This window comes from Mytilus edulis, chromosome 10, assembly GCF_963676685.1.
Source record: "Mytilus edulis chromosome 10, xbMytEdul2.2, whole genome shotgun sequence".
Classification (NCBI taxonomy): Eukaryota; Metazoa; Mollusca; class Bivalvia; order Mytilida; family Mytilidae; genus Mytilus; species Mytilus edulis.
In genome coordinates, this window is record NC_092353.1 from 47,817,175 (window position 1) to 47,838,475 (window position 21,301).

The window sequence follows — 21,301 nt, forward strand, 5'->3', positions numbered from 1 at the left end:
TTATGATAAATGTATATATGATTTTTTTGTAATAATGTAAACTGGTAAAGTAAACGGATCATAATTTCTCAGTAGTTGTCGTTTGTTAATGTAGTTTATACACAACAGTCTGGGTGGATTTTGCTTTTTCAACCTGTGCCTACGCTAGCTATAAAATAGTGATTACAAATGCTTATCTACTTTTTTCAATTGACTGTACTTGCCAGTCTTTTGATTAAACAAAAGAAATTGCATGCCCACTCCTATGGGTGGGCAGAGTGGACAAGCTAGAAATTTTGCCCAGCTGGTGCCCACTCCCACTGTGGACGGGTGGACAAAACAAAATCCACCTGAGCTGTAGATGTGTCTCTCGTTTGTTATATAGATTAGACCTTGGTTTTCCCAATTGAATTGTCTTTACAGTCCTTTTTGGTGGCCCTTTATACATTGGTAGCTTACTTTTTGGTGAGAGCTAAGGCTCTGTGTTGCAGACCTTTCATGTCCTTTGGCTTTATATTAAGTTGTAAATACCACCAAATCATAGTACATCAAATCTGGTTGCATAAAACAAGGGTTGGGAAAAAATAGTTTGATAGTTGTAGGAAATTAATCCTACATTTCATTGCAGTAAAAATAAAGAGTCAAACATATATAGCAGGTGTACATAGTTGCTAAAACTATACCCTTTGGGTAGCTAGTGCTCCACAATTAATGGAGGAATATACAAGAAACTGAACTATATAGTTGTAGGAAATTAATCCTGTACAAAATTGTTTGGTTAACTTTCAATGCTGGTTATTATCTTATATGCAATGAAATTTTATGTGAAATTTTGTCTGAAGTACCAGACAGGATAAAAACTTTACTCATGCCGAGTATTTATTTATTTGAATCAAAGATAATTTCTGCTCAATTTAACAGGTGCTAGTTGCCTTATTAATAAGGGGAGATAATTTAAAACTTAAAAATAATCTTTTACCTTATTAATAATCTTTTACCTTATTAATGAGGGGAGATAATTTAAACCTTTAAAATAATCTAAAACGTATATATATTGAACAAATGAGACTTTTATAAATACAAAGAAATATTGCTTACATCTTCAAGTAGATAAAAATGATTTGTATAAGCATTACCTCTGATTGAATGTGTACTGGACTGCACTTTATTATTTTGTTTTCTGTTTCTTCTTGATTTGATGTCATTTATGCCCCTGTGAGTTGAATCAGCCCTTATCTAAAGTTGATAATGCTCTTATAAGTTTAAAGTTCTTCATTTCCAATTTAGATCGACTGAAAATACAAAATGACAGTAATACCAACTTCTGCTTATATTTTTTGTTGGTGGGTGGTCATGGCAACACAGACTTCCTTGGAAGACTCACACATTTTGTTTATATACATGTACATACATTTTAATAAAAAAAAAAATGATTTTATTTTCAGTACCAAGGTCATCTTACCCAGGCTAGGAAAGATTTACCAAAATGGAATCTCTTATCAAGACTGTCTAATAGGTTAAATAAAAATGTAAGTGTTTTTGAAATGAATGGACTTGAAATAAATGATATTATGGAATTATGTGCCATTAAATTGAGAATGGAAACAGGGAATGTGTCAAAGAGACAACAATCTGACCATAGAGATACATGTATGAATATTGAATAACCAAAATGTTAAATGAAATCAATAATTTATTATTGTTTGCATATATATGTTTATCTGAACGCACATACAAACATATACATGTACATAAACATTTGAAAACCAGAGGGGGATAAATACACTGCAACATGACCTAATTTTTGTGTATGATGACCAATTACATTTTGTAGGTCAACTGTAACAGAATAGTGAGATTCAGCTAATTTGTTGATTTTGTCTGACAGTGAGGAAACCATAGTTTCTTAATAATTTCTTTGTGTATACAATGTAACTTTTGTTTATTTACATGTACATGTACATGTATGCATTGGAATTTAATGTTATTGATTGTTTTCTTACAATAGGATTATTAAATTAAGATAAGATCAAGTTTGAATAATGAAGTCTTTGAAGATGTCCTGCTAAATACAAATTCAAATCAAATCAAATAATCTAAATACATTATTAGACCTCTAACTTCCAAAATTTTGGATTTGTATTTATTTCTGTTGTAGTTGTACAAAGATAAAAGACAATTTAATACAACAGCAAGACTGTCCAATGTGATTAAGGATAGTGCCAGTAAAGACAATTCAGGATGGAGATGGACAAAAGCTCTCTTAGGAGCAAAAAATGTGCGAATGTTGAAGAAAATGATGCGTTATGTTTGGCCTAAAAATAATGTGAAAATTAAAGTTAGAGTGGTAATTGCCTTAAGTCTACTAGTTGGATCAAAGGTAATTAGAAACTACAATTAATCCATTGTATGTACTCTAAAGGAAAGTTTGTTCTGATCTATTTTTCAAACTTCACAAAACTAAAAAGTTTTCACACGATTAAAGTTGTGTATCTCCTTTGTACAAATTTGAGAAAACAATTTTATTTACTTCCATAATTTAGAATGTTCATTATCATGATTATAGACCATTTAAAAATTAAGGAGATGTGGTACAAAAATGTATGATTGCCAATGAGGCAACTATCCACCAAATTCAAATCAAGTGGATGTAAGCAATTATATGCAGCTGCAACTGTATATAACCATCAACAATGAGAAAAACCATACTGTAAAATCAGTCGTCTTTTAACTGCCTCGACATGTAAAATTTGAAAAAATTCAATTGAGAAAAGTAACAGGCTACATGTACTTTGTTATATTCTCCATTATTTAAGAAACAATCTATGCAAGCTTGCCATTCTAGTAAATGAGTCATTTTTTCAAATGAATGTGTAAGACATTTGTAGACATAATATACATGTACTTGTTATATGACATTTACACCAAGAAAATTTCAACAATGATACTGTTTTTAGCTCATCTGGCCCAAAGGGCCAAGTGAGCTTTTCTCATCACTTGGCGTCTGTCGTCCGTAGTCTGTCGTTCGTCGTCTTCGTCTTTAACTTTTACAAAAATCTTCTCCTCTGAAACTATTGAGCAAAATTTTACTAAACTTGGCCACAATCCTCATTGGGGAATCTAGTTTAAAACATTTGTCCGGTGACCCGGCTTACCAACCAAGATGGCCACCATGGCTAAAAATAGAACACAGGGGTAAAATGTAGATTTTGGCTTATATCTCTGAAACCAAAGCATTTAGAGCAAATCTGACACACAGTAAAATTGTTCATCAGGTCAAGATCTATCTGTCCTGAAATTTTCAGATGAATCGGACATTCCGTTGTTGGGTTGCTGCCCCTGAAATGGTAATTTTAAGGAAATTTTGCTGTTTTTGGTTATTATCTTGAATATTATTATAGATAGAGATAAACGGTTAACAGCAATAATGTTCAGCAAAGTAAGATCTACAAATAAGTCAAATGACCAAAATGGTCAGTTGACCTCTTTAGGAGTTATTGCCCTTTATAGTAAATTTTTAACCATTTTTTCGTAAATCTTAGTAATCTTTTACAAAAATCTTCTCCTCTGAAACTACTGGGCCAAATTAAACTAAGCTTTGCCACAATCATCATTGGGTTAATTTGTTTAAAAAATGTGTGGCGTGACCTGGCCAATCAACCAAAATGGCTGCCACGGCTAATAATAGAACATAGGGGTAAAATGCAGTTTTTGGCTTATAACTCAAAAACCGAAGCATTAAGAGAAAATCTGACAGGGTTTAATTGTTTATCAGGTCAAGATCTATCTGCCCTGATGTTTTCACATGGATCGGACAACCCGTTGTTAGGTTACTGTCCTGAATTGGTAATTTTAAGGAAATTTTGCTGTTTTTATACGACCGCAAAATTTGAAATTTTTTTCGTCGTATATTGCTATCACGTTGGCGTCGTCGTCGTCGTCCGAATACTTTTAGTTTTCGCACTCTAACTTTAGTAAAAGTGAATGGAAATCTATGAAATTTTAAAACAAGGTTTATGACCACAAAAGGAAGGTTGGTATTGATTTTGGGAGTTTTGGTCCCAACATTTTAGGAATTAGGGGCCAAAAAGGGCCCAAATAAGCATTTTCTTGGTTTTCGCACTATAACTTTAGTTTAAGTTAATAGAAATCTATGAACAGCAATATGTAAAGGAAAGTAAGAGTGACAAATAAGTCAGTATGACCAAAGTAGTCAATTGACACCTTAAGGAGTCATTGCCCTTTATAGTCAATTTTTAAAAAATTTCGTAAATTTTGTAAATTTTTTGTAAATTTTCACAAAATATTTTCCAATGTCACTTCTGGGCCAAGTTCATTATAGGTAGAGATAATTGTAAGCAGCAAGATTGCTCAGTAAAGTAAGATCTACAAATGCATCACCAACACCAAAACACAATTTTGTCATGAATCCTTCAGTGTACTTGCTTAATATGCACATAGACCAAGGTGAGAGACACAGGCTCTTTAGAGCCTCTAGGTTTTTTACCATAATCTTTTAAATATACATGTTACTGTTCAGTGTTTAAAAACATATTATGAAATATATTTAAATTAAGTGGTGATTTTTTTCAGGTTGTCAGTGTTATGGTGCCCTTTATATTTAAATGGGCTGTTGATAATTTGAATGAGGCATCTGGAGATACACTGAATTTAAATGACACACCAACTGCTATTCTAAGTTTGTCAACAGCTCTGTTAATTAGTTGTAAGTATTACTAGTACTATGGTCAGAGGTTTATTTTATCAATTTTATTTTGACGAGCAATTCTTCTACAGATTTTTTCACGTCTTCCATTTGTCTTCAGTTGTGCAATTTGAAACACAATTTGTATTGCACAACAAGATATATACAAATTTAGTTGAAAAAGTCAAAATGAACCAGCCTTCATCTATTACATGTATTAATGTACAACTTGCAAGGTCAAGGGTCAAACTCAAAAACTTTGGTTTCAGTTGACAACACCATGTCCTATTGTAAAGATCATGTCCGCTCTTCATCTTGAGAACCGTTATTAATTCAAAGTTCATACTTGTCATGTATATAAACCAACACCAGAGGGTGTGTCATAATTAATGTACATTTACCTAGGTCAAAGGTCAATGTCAAAAATATTGGTTTCAGTTGACAACCCCATGTTCAATGGTAAAGATACATATTATTTACCACACAATATTCTCAGCGGGGCCCACAGACATTTTTTTATTGTTCATCAATTCGATAAATGTAGAGAAAAGATTGATCTATATTTCTGTGACTGCATCCTACATCAATTTGTAAGATCTTTTACGACAGATAATTCAGTTGATCTGTAAAAATTCCATCTTCATGCTTTACGGTATATATCATGTACTGTGTTAAGATGCTAGATTAAAACTGATGAGAAAGGCAATACCTAACCAATGAAAGCTTTATTAGTATATAGCCTAGTTGGTCGAGTGGTCTAGGGGGTCGAGCATAGTGCAAGACGATTTGGTGCCACAATATCTCAGTAGCATGAGTTTGAATTCCATCTAATATTGTTGGGCTGTTATTTAGACAAATTATATATGTACTGTTAATAAATGAATCAATGAGGTATATGGTTTTAAAAACTACAACTATGATAATTTACATTACAGATGGCCTTGTGAGACTGACAGCATCATTTATGAAGGAAATGCAGGACTTTGCTTTTGCTGAAGTAGCAGAAAACACAATAAGACGGATAGCACAAAATATTTTTGTTCATCTTCACTCTTTAGACCTGTCTTACCATCTTTCAAAAAAGAAAGGAGAATTAACTAAAGCTATTGATCGTGGCTCAAGGTTAGAATGATCAGATTTCAAAAATAAAAGGAAAAATAATTAATGCTATTGATTGTGGCTCTAGGTAGGAGTGATCAAAATATAAAAATGAAAGGAGAACTATGGTTCTATGTAAGAAGGATAAGATTTCAAAAATCAAAGGAGAAGTATATAAAGCTATTGATCCTGGTTCAAGGCAAGGATGATCAGATTTTAAAAAGGATAGAACGTTTTATGTTCTCGTTCCACTTCTGTCAAGTTATTTATTGCACAATATTAAGACAAGCTTTATTTTTGTATGAGAAAAGTGAATAACAACTTTGTCAATCTTTTTGCATTTTTTTCTGGGTGTTGTTTTGAATGCAGTGAGGAGAGAATAACCTGCCGATTTTCATATTCTGAAGTTTGAATCTAGCTTCGTCAAATCAGTAGGATAAATACTTAATACCAGTTTGTTTGATTTTTTACAGGGCCATAGAACCTGTACTCAAAGGAGTTGTGTTTAGAATTTTCCCAACGTTCTTGGAGGTTGGCTTAGTGACAGGTATCCTGGTATGTGTATTCATAACACTTAGATATATACTACAAATTTATATGTAATCCTGTCCTGAACAGGTCTATTTTAGCTGCAGCCATGACCTGTGACCCATTGTCATCCTTAATTTATAAAACTAAGTCAAAATTTAAAGCATGCATTTAGTGGAAATTATTTAACAAACTAAATCAGCTAGTTGCTTTTTTTTATGCTCCACCTAGGGGCATGATGTTTGTTTTTTTTCGGTCTGTGCATCCGTAAGTCAGTTTGTCCGTCTGTCCCATTTCAGGCTAAAGTTTTTGGTCAATGTAGTTTTTGATGAAGTTGAAATCCAATCATATTAAAACTTAATAGTTAGTACACAAGTTCCCTATGAAATGTTCTTTCTAATTTTAATGCCAAATTAGATTTTTGACCCCAATTTCATGATTCACTGAACATAGAAAATGATAGTGCTAGTGGAACATCAATGTACTATTGAAACTTCTTGTTTCTAGTCTATAGCACTGATTTGTAGGATGTAAAATGTGAAGACTATTCATTCGATGTAGAGATTCTTTTTTTCTTCAAAATTATCTTTACTCATTTAATCAGTTTAAGAGACATTGAGTTGTTGTCTCTTTGGCATATTCCCCATTTTCATTCCAATTTTATATAATGATGTACTTGAAATTTATTACCAAGATTAACATATAAATGCATTTAGCAGATATATGGATCTGAATGCATCATTTTATAGTACAAAGATTTACCAAAAGATATCTGCATTTTTCACAATCATTTTCATTTAAAAGCATGTGGGCTTATTTTATTACTATTTCCAAAAAGTGTGATCACATTACAATGATATCGTAGCATAATTGTTTCTTTGCTGCATTAAGCTTCTTATTTTGCCATTTGATAGAATAACTATACTTGAAAATATTTACAAACGATTTTTAAAAAAATTGCAATACTTTGAATTTTGTACAAATTTTCACATTAGCAAATGACTTTTTAACAGAAGTATTTTTCTCTTTATTAGGGCTATAAGTTTGGAGGTGGATTTGTTGCAGTAACGCTTGGTTGTGTGGGTTGTTATATAGTGTTTACCTTTAGAATGACAGAATATAGGTAAAGTCACCTACAAAATAAATCTGTTCAACGCATTTATTGTATGAAAATTTAAAAAAAAAAAACAATTCACACATTATGACATAGTTGAGGGATTTCTCATTGACAATCATACCACATCTTCTTATTTCTATAACATATTTTGATTTCCGCATTTGCATTTTACTATAAAATTATTATATTCATCTGGATATTATATATTTTAGAACAAAATTTAGAAAACAGAAAAACAAAGCTGACCAAGATGCGGGTAATATAGCTAACGATTCCTTGGTGAATTATACCACAGTTAAGGTATGTTAACATCATAATACATGTACTGTAATATAGCTAACGATTCCTTGGTAAATTATACCACAGTAAAGGTAGGTTAACATCATAATACATGTACTGTAATATAGCTAACGATTCCTTGGTAAATTATACCACAGTAAAGGTAGGTTAACATCGTAATACATGTACTGTAATATAGCTAACGATTCCTTGTTGAATTATACCACAGTTAAGGTAGGTTAACATCATAATACATGTACTGTAATATAGCTAACGATTCCTTGGTGAATTATACCACAGTTAAGGTAGGTTAACATCATAATACATGCCGGTAATATAGCTAACGATTCCTTGGTGAATTATACCACAGTAAAGGTAGGTTAACATCGTAATACATGTACTGTAATATAGCTAACGATTCCTTGTTGAATTATACCACAGTTAAGGTAGGTTAACATCATAATACATGTACTGTAATATAGCTAACGATTCCTTGGTAAATTATACCACAGTTAAGGTATGTTAACATCATAATACATGTACTGTAATATAGCTAACGATTCCTTGGTGAATTATACCACAGTAAAGGTAGGTTAACATCATAATACATGTACTGTAATATAGCTAACGATTCCTTGGTGAATTATACCACAGTTAAGGTAGGTTAACATCATAATACATGTACTGTAATATAGCTAACTATTCCTTGGTGAATTATACCACAGTTAGGGTAGGTTAACATCATAATACATGTACTGTAATATAGCTAACGATTCCTTGGTAAATTATACCACAGTTAAGGTAGGTTAACATCATAATACATGTACTGTAATATAGCTAACGATTCCTTGGTAAATTATACCACAGTTAAGGTAGGTTAACATCATAATACATGTACTGTAATATAGCTAACGATTCCTTGGTAAATTATACCACAGTAAAGGTAGGTTAACATCATAATACATGTACTGTAATATAGCTAACGATTCCTTGGTGAATTATACCACAGTTAAGGTAGGTTAACATCATAATACATGTACTGTAATATAGCTAACAATTCCTTGGTAAATTATACCACAGTAAAGGTAGGTTAACATCATAATACATGTAGTGTAATATAGCTAACGATTCCTTGGTAAATTATACCACAGTTAAGGTATGTTAACATCATAATACATGTACTGTAATATAGCTAACGATTCCTTGGTAAATTATACCACAGTTAAGGTATGTTAACATCATAATACATGTACTGTAATATAGCTAACGATTCCTTGGTGAATTATACCACAGTAAAGGTAGGTTAACATCATAATACATGTACTGTAATATAGCTAACGATTCCTTGGTGAATTATACCACAGTTAAGGTAGGTTAACATCATAATACATGTACTGTAATATAGCTAACGATTCCTTGGTAAATTATACCACAGTAAAGGTAGGTTAATATCATAATACATGTAGTGTAATATAGCTAATGATTCCTTTGTAAATTATACCACAGTTAAGGTATGTTAACATCATAATACATGTACTGTAATATAGCTAACGATTCCTTGGTAAATTATACCACAGTTAAGGTATGTTAACATCATAATACATGTACTGTAATATAGCTAACGATTCCTTGGTGAATTATACCACAGTAAAGGTTGGTTAACATCATAATACATGTACTGTAATATAGCTAACGATTCCTTGGTGAATTATACCACAGTTAAGGTAGGTTAACATCATAATACATGTACTGTAATATAGCTAACGATTCCTTGGTGAATTATACCACAGTAAAGGTAGGTTAACATCATAATACATGTACTGTAATATAGCTAACGATTCCTTGGTGAATTATACCACAGTAAAGGTAGGTTAACATCATAATACATGTACTGTAATATAGCTAACGATTCCTTGGTGAATTATACCACAGTTAAGGTATGTTAACATCATAATACATGTACTGTAATATAGCTAACGATTCCTTGGTGAATTATACCACAGTAAAGGTAGGTTAACATCATAATACATGTACTGTAATATAGCTAACGATTCCTTGGTGAATTATACCACAGTTAAGGTAGGTTAACATCATAATACATGTACTGTAATATAGCTAACTATTCCTTGGTGAATTATACCACAGTAAAGGTAGGTTAACATCATAATACATGTACTGTAATATAGCTAACGATTCCTTGGTAAATTATACCACAGTTAAGGTATGTTAACATCATAATACATGTACTGTAATATAGCTAACGATTCCTTGGTGAATTATACCACAGTTAAGGTAGGTTAACATCATAATACATGTACTGTAATATAGCTAACGATTCCTTGGTGAATTATACCACAGTTAAGGTAGGTTAACATCATAATACATGTACTGTAATATAGCTAACGATTCCTTGGTAAATTATACCACAGTAAAGGTAGGTTAACATCATAATACATGTAGTGTAATATAGCTAATGATTCCTTGGTAAATTATACCACAGTTAAGGTATGTTAACATCATAATACATGTACTGTAATATAGCTAACGATTCCTTGGTAAATTATACCACAGTTAAGGTATGTTAACATCATAATACATGTACTGTAATATAGCTAACGATTCCTTGGTGAATTATACCACAGTAAAGGTAGGTTAACATCATAATACATGTACTGTAATATAGCTAACGATTCCTTGGTAAATTATACCACAGTTAAGGTAGGTTAACATCATAATACATGTACTGTAATATAGCTAACGATTCCTTGGTGAATTATACCACAGTTAAGGTAGGTTAACATCATAATACATGTACTGTAATATAGCTAACAATTCCTTGGTAAATTATACCACAGTAAAGGTAGGTTAACATCATAATACATGTAGTGTAATATAGCTAATGATTCCTTTGTAAATTATACCACAGTTAAGGTATGTTAACATCATAATACATGTACTGTAATATAGCTAACGATTCCTTGGTAAATTATACCACAGTTAAGGTATGTTAACATCATAATACATGTACTGTAATATAGCTAACGATTCCTTGGTGAATTATACCACAGTAAAGGTAGGTTAACATCATAATACATGTACTGTAATATAGCTAACGATTCCTTGGTAAATTATACCACAGTTAAGGTATGTTAACATCATAATACATGTACTGTAATATAGCTAACGATTTCTTGGTAAATTATACCGCAGTTAAGGTATGTTAACATCATAATACATGTACTGTAAACCAATTTATTTTTATGCCTTACCTACGATAGTAGAGGGGCATTATGTTTTCTGGTATGTGCGTCTGTTCGTTTGTTCGTTCGTCCGTCCGTCCGTCTGTCCCGCTTCAGGTTAAAGTTTTTGGTCAAGGTAGTTTTTGATGAAGCTGAAGTCCAATCAACTTGAAAAATAGTACACATGTTACTTATGATATGATCTTCCTAATTTTAAAGCCAAATTAAAATTTCACGGTCCACTGAACATAGAAAATGAATGGCGAGTTTCAGGTTAATTTTTGGGGTTTTTTAATGCCTTATATTTTTTACCAATTTTCACGGTCCATTGAACTTGGAAAATGATAGTGCGAGTGGGGCATCCGTGTACTTTGGACGCATTCTTGATGTACAAGTATTTTTTTTCTTGTTACAGATACTTTTGTTCGTTTGACCCTTTCTAGTCCACTTCACGGCTATTTTTAATTTCATGATTTTCTAATTCAATTGGTGTAAAGATCCTATCTTACATATTTGCGACGCTTTATTTTCACGTTATTTTTCTAATCCTGAAAATAAATTGCTCGCGAAAATAAGTTGGTTTACAGTAACTGGTAAAAATCATTTCATTAGAAACCAAACAGTACAAAAAAGTAGATGTGGTATGAGTGTCAATGCGACAACTCTTCACAAGAGACCAAATGACACAGAAGTTAACAACTATAGGTCACCATATGGCCATCAGCAATGAGCAAAGCCAATCATACCGCAAATAATTTCAGCTGTAAAGGTCCCAAAAAGGATCAACGTAAAAATGAGAAAGCTAATGGCCAAATTTATGTACAATATAATGATAGAAATACAAATGTGTAACATAGCAACAATCAACAACCACTGAATTACAGGCTCCTGACTTGAGACAGGCACATACATACATAATTTTGCTTTGTTAAACCTAATCCTTGGACACAGTGCAACAGAACATAGGTCAACTATATTTTGTGTATGGAATAATTATAAGGTGTACAGGATTTATCTGACCATGACCTCATTGTCATGGATTTTTACAAATGTTAAGTTTAATAGATACTTATAGTTAAATCTTTATATATATATAAGACTTTCGACTTAAAATCAATGGTCAGAAAACACATGAAACAGTCAATTCATTTCAGTGTGTGTCTTGAATTTGTTATGCCCCACCTACTATAGTAGAGGGGCATTATGTTTTCCCGTCTGTACATCTTTCTGGTTATCTGTTCATCTGTCCCTCTGTCCTACTACAATTTTTGGTCATGGTAGTTTTTGATGAAGTTGAAGTCCAATCAACTTGAGACTTAGTACACATGTTCCCTATGACATGATCTTTCAAATTTTGATGTCAATTTATAGTTTTGGCCCCAATTTCTTAGTCCACTGAACATAGAAAATGATAGTGCGAGTGGGACATCCATGTACTATGGACGCATTCTTGATGTACAAATATTTTTTACGTTGACAAAATCGTTTAATTTAAAACTGTTCTTTGATTTGGATTTCATTAATATTGTCAACCAGTATGTTTTATATTGATTTTTTTATTTCAGTATTTTACCAATGAAAAATTTGAAGCCAAGAAGCATGAAGAGACTCTTGAACGATTTGAAAAGGCATCACTACAGATAACTAAAACATTATCGTTGTTAAATTTTGGACAGAATGCCATTTTCAGTGTAGGATCATCAATTGTAATGGTGATGGCAGCTCAACAAATTCTTGCTGGTAAGTCGTCATTATAATACAAAATTCAGAAACTGTAGATAAATGATTAATAGGATAAAAATATTTGAGGATGTTTGAGGTATTAGTAAACCATGAAATTTGATTTTCAACCAATCCCAATTATCTATAGTCATGTACATGCAGTTTGGAAAAACCACGATATGAAATATCCATAAATATATGCAATTTTTTCTCAATCCAAAAAAATGTACATGCCCACCAAATTAAAGGAGTTTACAGTAGGCATTTCTATGTGGATTTGGTAAAGAATAATAGTAGGAGAAGAAAAAAATGTCATTAGTTGGGTGAACACATTTATTATATACAACTCACAATTGTATTTTCAAATCATATTCAGCATATATGTCAACATTTCTGATACTTTCTCAAAAAAAATTTATTTCAAAAATTTAAATCTTTGATATTTAACAAAAACTGATTTTATTTTCTTTTAATTAACAGGTACTATGACTATAGGAGATTTAGTGATGGTTAATGGCCTGCTTATACAGTTAACTGTACCACTAAACTTTCTAGGCTCAACATATAGAGATCTTAATCAAGGATTTGTAGATATGGACAATATGTTTGCATTGATGGAGATACAGCCAAAAATTAAAGTAAGTAGAGTATGTATTGATAATGATGATATGTAATGGTGTATGGATATAAATAACTGAAGATTCATTAATTTTCTTAGGTAACAAATTTTTGTGAATTAGGTAAAAACGTGTTTTAGTTGATTTTGTGTTTTTACAACAGTCTTCATGCAACCATATAAAAAATTTGTACTTGTTGATCATTTGTATTCATTGTTCACCTTTACCCACAAAATCCACAAAAATTGTATCCTGCGAATGACAATGAATCTACAGTACACCTTTCTATTTTGAACACTTGACAATGTGATATCTTTCTCCCATCCAATCTTTTCAGCATTCCAACATTTCAATTTTCTTGACCCCTCTTTTTATAATTCATTTACCAATTTTAGTTTTCTCTTGTTTCCCTGTTGTATTTTCCCCTCCCTCCCAATTTCCATATGAAGCCGTCAACTGTCTTAGTAGATGTGAATTCCACTTTTTTGCAATTTTTTTCTTTGCCAATTGAGTTTTTCCTTCTTTTTTTTTAACAAAAAGGAAATGAAATTTAAACAACAGGTCCTATATATATATATATATATATATATATGCCCTTTTCAATTCAGTATCACATATTTCTTTATATTTGAGCTGTGTGCTTTTATAATGCTTGATTATTATTCTTACAGCAATTAAAAAAAAAATTAGTAAGGGGTATGAAAATTGTTTACATATATATATCATATTTATTAATTTAGTCAGTACTTTTATTCTGACTAAATTTATAACAAACGTGGCCCTGAGAAACTTGAAGTAATTAAGAAACTAAGGTTTCAACTAACTCGAGCAAAGTTGATCTAAGATGATCCAAAATGAATTTGGCTATGTAATACTTCCTTCTTTTCGGTCATTTAGCTCTTCAACTGTTTCAAATCTTACACATTATTGATTTTCAAATATTTAGCTTTGAGATTTCATGATGATGGTAAATCAAGAAAAGCATTTCAGATGCCTGATATTGATTACATGTTTTAAATTTTTACAGAATAAATTAAATGCTCCTGTCTTATTAGCAACACCATCAGAATCTGCCATTAGTTTTAAAGATGTACATTTTGAGTATCTGCCAGGACAAAACATTTTGAATGGTTTATCTTTTGATGTACCCTCAGGGAAGAAAGTCGCCATAGTTGGAGGAAGTGGATCTGGGTAAGGTAGAGTTCAATAATAATTGATTTATATTAATGTATTACTGTGGATTCATTATTATTCATTGGATACTAATTTTCCTTGATTTTGTGGGTACAAATGAATTACGAAATTAGATATTCAATGAATAATAAATTCTCTAAAAGCTTGTGTGCAAAATTTGTCAAAACCACGATATCAAATATCCACAAACATGTACGTTTTCCATAATCCATGAAAAGTGGTAGCCACGAAAATAAATAAATTAAAAGTATACTGGGATTTGTTATTATTCTTGTGATACCAATTTTTGTGGATTTGTTAACACTGGAAATATTATTGATTAGGGTTTAACGCCACTTTCAACACTGTTGTGCAATTTCATGGTGGTCATTTTTGCGTGTGGAGGAAGCCTGAGTCCCTAGACAGAATCACTTATTTTAGGTAGGAAAACTGACAATACTAGACATTTAAGATTGGAATGGTGTGCACCAACCCTATCAAGGATTCGAATTCACAACCTCAGTGTTGACAGGGAAGTGATAGTAGTTCAACTATTTTGACCACTCGGCCATTGAGGTCCCAACACTAGGGATAAAGTAAATAACAATTTATAAATCTGAAGATAAAACGAAACAACATTTATACTAATTTGACAACAGAATCTTAGATATTTAGAAAAAATATAATGTTAACAGAGGAGACTCATGCTCATACAAATATCATTATTTCCTCTGATTATATTCCTTAAATACAAGTGCAGAGTCAACTAAAGACATTGTTATTTCAGTTTTAAATATAGTTTTATGATTGATAAATCCTACTTTTTTCAGGAAATCCACCATCGTTCGTTTGCTGTTTCGTTTCTTTGATCCACAGCAAGGATCTATACATATCAACAACCAGTCCATTGATGCGGTGGATTTACATAGTCTACGTAAAGCTATTGGTGTAGTACCTCAGGTATTGATGCTTATTGCAATTAATGGTATAGTTTTATAAGATGTAGTCTTTGAAAAAGTTTTTCCTAAAATTTTATTATTCAAAGATAAGACATGGTACATATTTTTGTTTTATTCATAAAACATTATGAGAAAGAAAAAAAAATAAACATGTGTAATCACGATTATTTAATAATTTATTCATAGTGTAGACAAATTGTGAATTGTGCACACTAAAATGAATGATTTAACTTGTGTAATACATATACACGACGACATACAATAGATCAGTAGAAACTTAAACAAAAATTGTATACTTACCAAATTTTATAAAATAAGATAAATCCTGTTTATATAAGAATATTTAGACACAATCGATAATGCGATAACGCACATGTTTGCTGAACCAACACTATGCCCAATGTCTTTCAATGGAACATGGATCGTTTGATCAAATCGACAACAGAAAAGATTCCGGAAAAGTTATGTATAAAAAAAGGAAAGAAATTTTTAACAAAGATCTGTATGTGTATTCACATATTTATTTTATATAATTGTGAAATTAATTATACTATAGATACTAATATTATGAATAAGTTATATCTTACCAAATAGTGCTTCCCTAAACTATTAGGTAAACTAACATGAGGGATACTAAGTTACAAGCTGTAAACTTAGTAAATTGTTACAGCAAATATGCAATAAAGATATTATTACGTTAAAAAAAAAAAAAAAAAGATAATTTTGATCAGTCAATTAAAAATAAAAATTGTATTTACTTAACAGTCTTTGATTTGTCCTCTGGTCATTTGATAGCGAGGTATCTTTGAATATATCATCAATTGACCAACTAATTATGAAGCGTTAAGATATACAATAAAAGGCATTAGAGATTTTTTTTCTCCACTTTACAGTTTGATTTTCATATTTTAAACTTGTAGTGCATGAAATTTGAGGTAGAATCTGTTTTTCTAATGAAATTTAGACACAGTTAGTCTGTCTTTTCCAATGATATGCAAATATATGTGTTCTTTTTATGTAACGTCATAAGGCATCATGAACTTTTATCGTGACTGACAAGGAGAAATTTAGAGAAAAACAAGAAAATTTTACGTCATAATTTAATTTTGACCAATGAAACCACAGAATTTCTTTTTTATTCTTAGGAGAGAAATGGCTTTTTTACCACTGCAAAATTTGTGGCCTTTAAATGGTTAGATTTATAAATGTGATTATGTATTTTAGGACTGCATTTTATTCCATGATACTGTATTCAGTAATATTCAGTATGGGGACTTAGAGAAAACTGCCGAAGAAGTGTATGAAGCTGCTAGAGTTGCCAAACTCCATGATTCCATCATGAACCGATTTCCAAATCAGTATGAAACCTTAGTAGGAGAGAGGGGATTGATATTATCTGGTAATCATTAGTTTCATTGAATATGCATTATTTGATTTTATATCTAGCATGTATCATGATGTATTGTTAAAATTTTTTATTAAATCAAAATTACAGTTTATTTTAGGGCTATTCCAGAAAAAAATGTATGGAGGGGTTGGAAGGCAGTTTTTGTCAGCAACCGCCCCCCAGACAATTGTAATTGAGAATTATAGTGCATTATAGTGTGTGAAGTTGCTCTGATACCCATCACCCATGTATTATTAATATAATGTGCCTTCCAACCCCCCCCCCCCCCCCCATACATTTTTTTGCTGGAATAGCCCTTATGAAAAACTGTTTAATGTAAGATATGTAACAAAAAAAGTAAAATCACAAAAATACTGAACTCCGAGGAAATTTCAAAACAGAAAGTTTCTAATCAAATGGCAAACACAAAAACTCAAAAGAATAGACAACAACTGTCATATTTCTGACTTGGTACAGGCATTTTCTTATGTAGAAAAGTTGTGGATTGAACCTGGTTTAATAGCTAGCTAAACCTCTCACTATGTATGACAGTCTTAATAATTCCAATATATTGACAACAATGCATTAACAAAACAAAGAAACAGTAGGTTATAATGTCAAAAAAAGGGGTAAAGCAGGCAACATTGTGTTATAATCGTAATCTCTATAAAAATATGTTTAGGTGGTGAGAAGCAGAGAGTAGCTATCGCTAGAGCGATATTAAAGAATCCCCCTATCATTGTATATGATGAGGCAACATCATCCTTGGACACCATTACTGAGCAGGTACAAATATATTTCAGGATATTTCTATGAAACAGATACTCCATAACAATCAACCAATTTGTGATAGCATCCAGAATGTTGCTACATAGAAATATTATGTTTACAATTGAGAATGGAAATGGGGAATGTGTCAAAGAGACAACAACCCGACCAAATAAAAAACAACAGCAGAGGGTCACCAACAAGTTTTCAATGTAGCGAGAAATTCCCGCACCCGGAGGCGTCCTTCAGCTGGCCCCTAAACAAATATATACTAGTCCAGTGATAATGAACGCCATACTAATTTCCAAATTGTACACAAGAAACTAAAATTTACCTGTATTTGTTATGTCACTTGGTGTTCATTATCATTTAGGATCAGAATGATTTTTAACCTTCCACTTTACAATCTTTTACCTCTGTAATTTGAAAATCTGTAAAACTTAACAAAACACCTAGCTAAGCAATCACAATTGTTGTATGTTTGGACAGATTTAACAGTGCAATTTGTGTAGTACAAACATATGTTTGTGTTAGTTTTGTATTTTTTTAAGTTTAGTTTCTTGTGTACAATTAGGAAATTAGTATGGCGTTCATTATCACTAAACTAGTATATATTTGTTTAGGGGCCAGCTGAAGGACGCCTCCGGGTGCGGGAATGTCTCGCTACATTGAAGACCGGTTGGTGACCTTCTGATGTTGTCTGCTCTATGGTCGGGTTGTTGTCTCTTTGACACATTCCCCATTTCCATTCTCAATTTTATTTGTGTGCTTATTCATATTTCTTAAATTAGGCCCCAAAACAAATATTGTTTGTTGCACTCGTTCCCACCTGAAAAGCTTCCTACCTGAAATAGTTAAGACAAACATTGTTTCAATTTTTTGGGTCATATTCTTGTCTAAAACATGCATATATATGATACTTGTGCTATTGGTTAATAAAAAATTCTACATACCTACCCAGCCCTACAAAGCATGGGTACAGGTAGACTACATCAAACAAAGAACTTCTTAATGATGGTAATATATATATTTCTACACTACATTTATATATTACAGGATATTCTTATGGCATTGAGAAGGATTACCAGAAAACATACCACAATTGTGATTGCACATAGACTTTCAACAGTAGTTGATGCAGATCAGATCTTAGTGTTAGAAAAGGGAAGTGTAGCTGAGAAAGGAACGCATTATGAACTTTTATCCAACCCAAATAGTCTGTACTGTGATCTTTGGGCAAAACAAAATCAATTATTGACAGAAAAAGATGCAGATGAAACTGAGAAAATTCTACTTGAAAATAGGCCTGTAGATAAAAAAGATGAGGGTATTAATAAAGTATGATAAAAGTGTAAATTAGGAATCTATTTATAATTGTTAAAAATTTTGTTATAGTATTTTGTGTTTATAAGAGGATCGTTTTTTTAATATACATCATACATTTGAAGCATTTCTATGTAGATTTCAGGTAAATATAGATAATTTATTAACCAAAAAGTAGGCAGCAACCCTAACTTTTATATAACTAGAATTCAGAAAGTGTGAATGTACTCAATTATTTAGGAAAATAAATGTTTTTTACAGTGAGTTGACTGTTAGTGTTGCTCTCCACCAATTGCAACTCATTCAAAATTTTGACCAAATTGCAATTTGTTTTATTAAACCAAATTGTTCAACTGGTCAGAATATTGAACAAATTGTTCAGTCAAAATGTGAAAGTGCAAGGTGATAAAATAAAATATACTTTTATATATATTTTACTGAATATGAAATGTTTTAATTCACATAATGTCTGATTCTTATAAATATAGAATACTTTTAGAAAGAAAAACTATACGAAAGCTTAGTTTGGACAATTTAATAGCAATTCAAAATAAACAGTTCCCCTTCAGCATGGAAATGAATATAATATAACTATACAAACTGATAAACTAATTTTGTCACAACATCATTAAAGTGGAGTTAAAGTCTTATAGGATTGTAAGTATGTTTTATTTTATCACCTTGCCCTTTCATGACTTGGCTGTGGTTTTCTACAGCAGTTGGTTCAAATTTCTGACCAGTTGAACAATTTGATTTTATAAAACAAATTGCAATTTGGTCAAAATTTTGAATGAGTAGCAACTGGTGAAGAGCAACACAGTCAACTCACTGTAATATAGTGCCAATTTTAAAAATGTTACAAAAAAAAAGTTTGAATTGTCTACATTTTATAAAAAAAATCTCAATATGATTATGAATTTAAATGTTTCAGTATGTACAACTTTATTTTGCAAAGTTAGAAATATTATAGGAAATTCATGTTAGTTAACATATTATAATATTAATCGTTATATAATAGTTGTGAATTTAAATGTTTCAGTATGTACAATTTAATTTTTGCCAAAAAGGAGGAAAGGAAACATTCAAATTAATTAATTGTGGGTGCTTTCACTTGCCTTGCCTGAAAGAAGTAACCCCCTGCTTAAATTCTGGAACAGCACTAAAGGTAAAATGCAGGGATAACATATTGACATCATATATACATCATACACAGATTACATAATTCATTTCACCAATTTTCTGATTTTTGCTGTGGTTTAGTTTTTTAAATGGGACGTGCCAGTGTGAAGAATTCAACAAATTATTTAAAAAGGCAATATGGTTAATCTTGGCAAGTATTTAAGTTTGATAATACACAAATTTATTACTTTTATTATTATTATTATTACTTTTCACTAGTAAGTCTATCTCTTTCTGTATTATGTCTGCCATATATAATGCATTATGAAACTACAACCCTAACATTTTTAAGATACAGTGACTTTAAACCCTTTATTTTTTAATGAATGATTAACCATCCACATAAATCTTGTCATTTCTGTGTTTGTAAATACAGGCTAACCATCAAGTGACAAAAATGGCATTTATCATGTTTTAATTTGAGTACAATGCTATCTTGATTGTTCATGATTTGACCTAACATAATTCTTGTTGTGAGATGATATATTTTGACTGTGATATGAATATTAGATGTTTTTGGTTTGTTTTTTGTACAAAACAGTAATTTTATGTCAGAGACTCCATTTGACACAAGAAACACAAAATCTCCATCAAACAAAATATGTTTGATTTTACAATCTTAAGGTTAATTAGGGATGACAGTTCATTCTAGAGAGATTTATTTTTTAAAAGTTGAAATAAATCAAATTTTAAACCTGTGTTGACTCTTGTTTTGACCAAGACTTCATTGTTAGTTACTTACATATAACATATGATATGACAGTTGTTATCCATTTGTTTGATGTGTTTGAACTTTTGATTTTGCAACTTTCTCAGGGACTTTCCTATTAGAAGTTTTCTTGGAGTTCTGTATTTTTGTTATTTTACTTTTTACAGCAAGTAAATATATATATTTGGACTTTTACATGATTTTTTGGGGTTTCTTTTATACACAAGATAAAACTATGGAAAAACTCAAGTCTTCTTGTACTACCAGCAATTACTTCTAGAATATTGGTCGTATGTTTATAAAAAGCAATTAAAAGACTGAAGAAGAAAAAAACTGGAAAATCATAGTCTTGTTGAACTGCTATTAGATCAGTATTTGTTAAAGTATGAATAGTTATTGGATATAAATAAATATCTATTGAAACACTGAAAAATGTAAATAAAAATTAGTTGAAACACTTAAGAACATCAATAAATATAGCAAAGGAAGCTTCCAAAAAGGCCAATTGAGCTATTCTCG

General features: G+C 31.2%; 1 protein-coding gene across 1 annotated transcript in view; it reads left to right on the top strand.

Annotated features, from left to right (window-relative positions):
* Nucleotides 1–20,771, top strand: part of LOC139491355 (iron-sulfur clusters transporter ABCB7, mitochondrial-like) — a 21,491-nt gene extending 720 nt beyond the window's left edge. Inside the window, exons 2-16 of the mRNA XM_071278988.1 lie at nucleotides 1,425–1,508; nucleotides 2,138–2,359; nucleotides 4,573–4,705; nucleotides 5,620–5,806; nucleotides 6,256–6,337; nucleotides 7,345–7,433; nucleotides 7,640–7,727; nucleotides 12,511–12,685; nucleotides 13,148–13,305; nucleotides 14,312–14,475; nucleotides 15,288–15,417; nucleotides 16,641–16,815; nucleotides 17,486–17,589; nucleotides 18,628–19,169; nucleotides 19,715–20,771. Of these exons, the coding sequence (XP_071135089.1) occupies nucleotides 1,425–1,508; nucleotides 2,138–2,359; nucleotides 4,573–4,705; nucleotides 5,620–5,806; nucleotides 6,256–6,337; nucleotides 7,345–7,433; nucleotides 7,640–7,727; nucleotides 12,511–12,685; nucleotides 13,148–13,305; nucleotides 14,312–14,475; nucleotides 15,288–15,417; nucleotides 16,641–16,815; nucleotides 17,486–17,589; nucleotides 18,628–18,915 (2,079 nt within the window). The 3' untranslated portion in view covers nucleotides 18,916–19,169; nucleotides 19,715–20,771. The remainder of the gene's footprint in view (nucleotides 1–1,424; nucleotides 1,509–2,137; nucleotides 2,360–4,572; nucleotides 4,706–5,619; nucleotides 5,807–6,255; nucleotides 6,338–7,344; nucleotides 7,434–7,639; nucleotides 7,728–12,510; nucleotides 12,686–13,147; nucleotides 13,306–14,311; nucleotides 14,476–15,287; nucleotides 15,418–16,640; nucleotides 16,816–17,485; nucleotides 17,590–18,627; nucleotides 19,170–19,714) is intronic.
* Nucleotides 20,772–21,301: the final 530 nt, after the last annotated feature.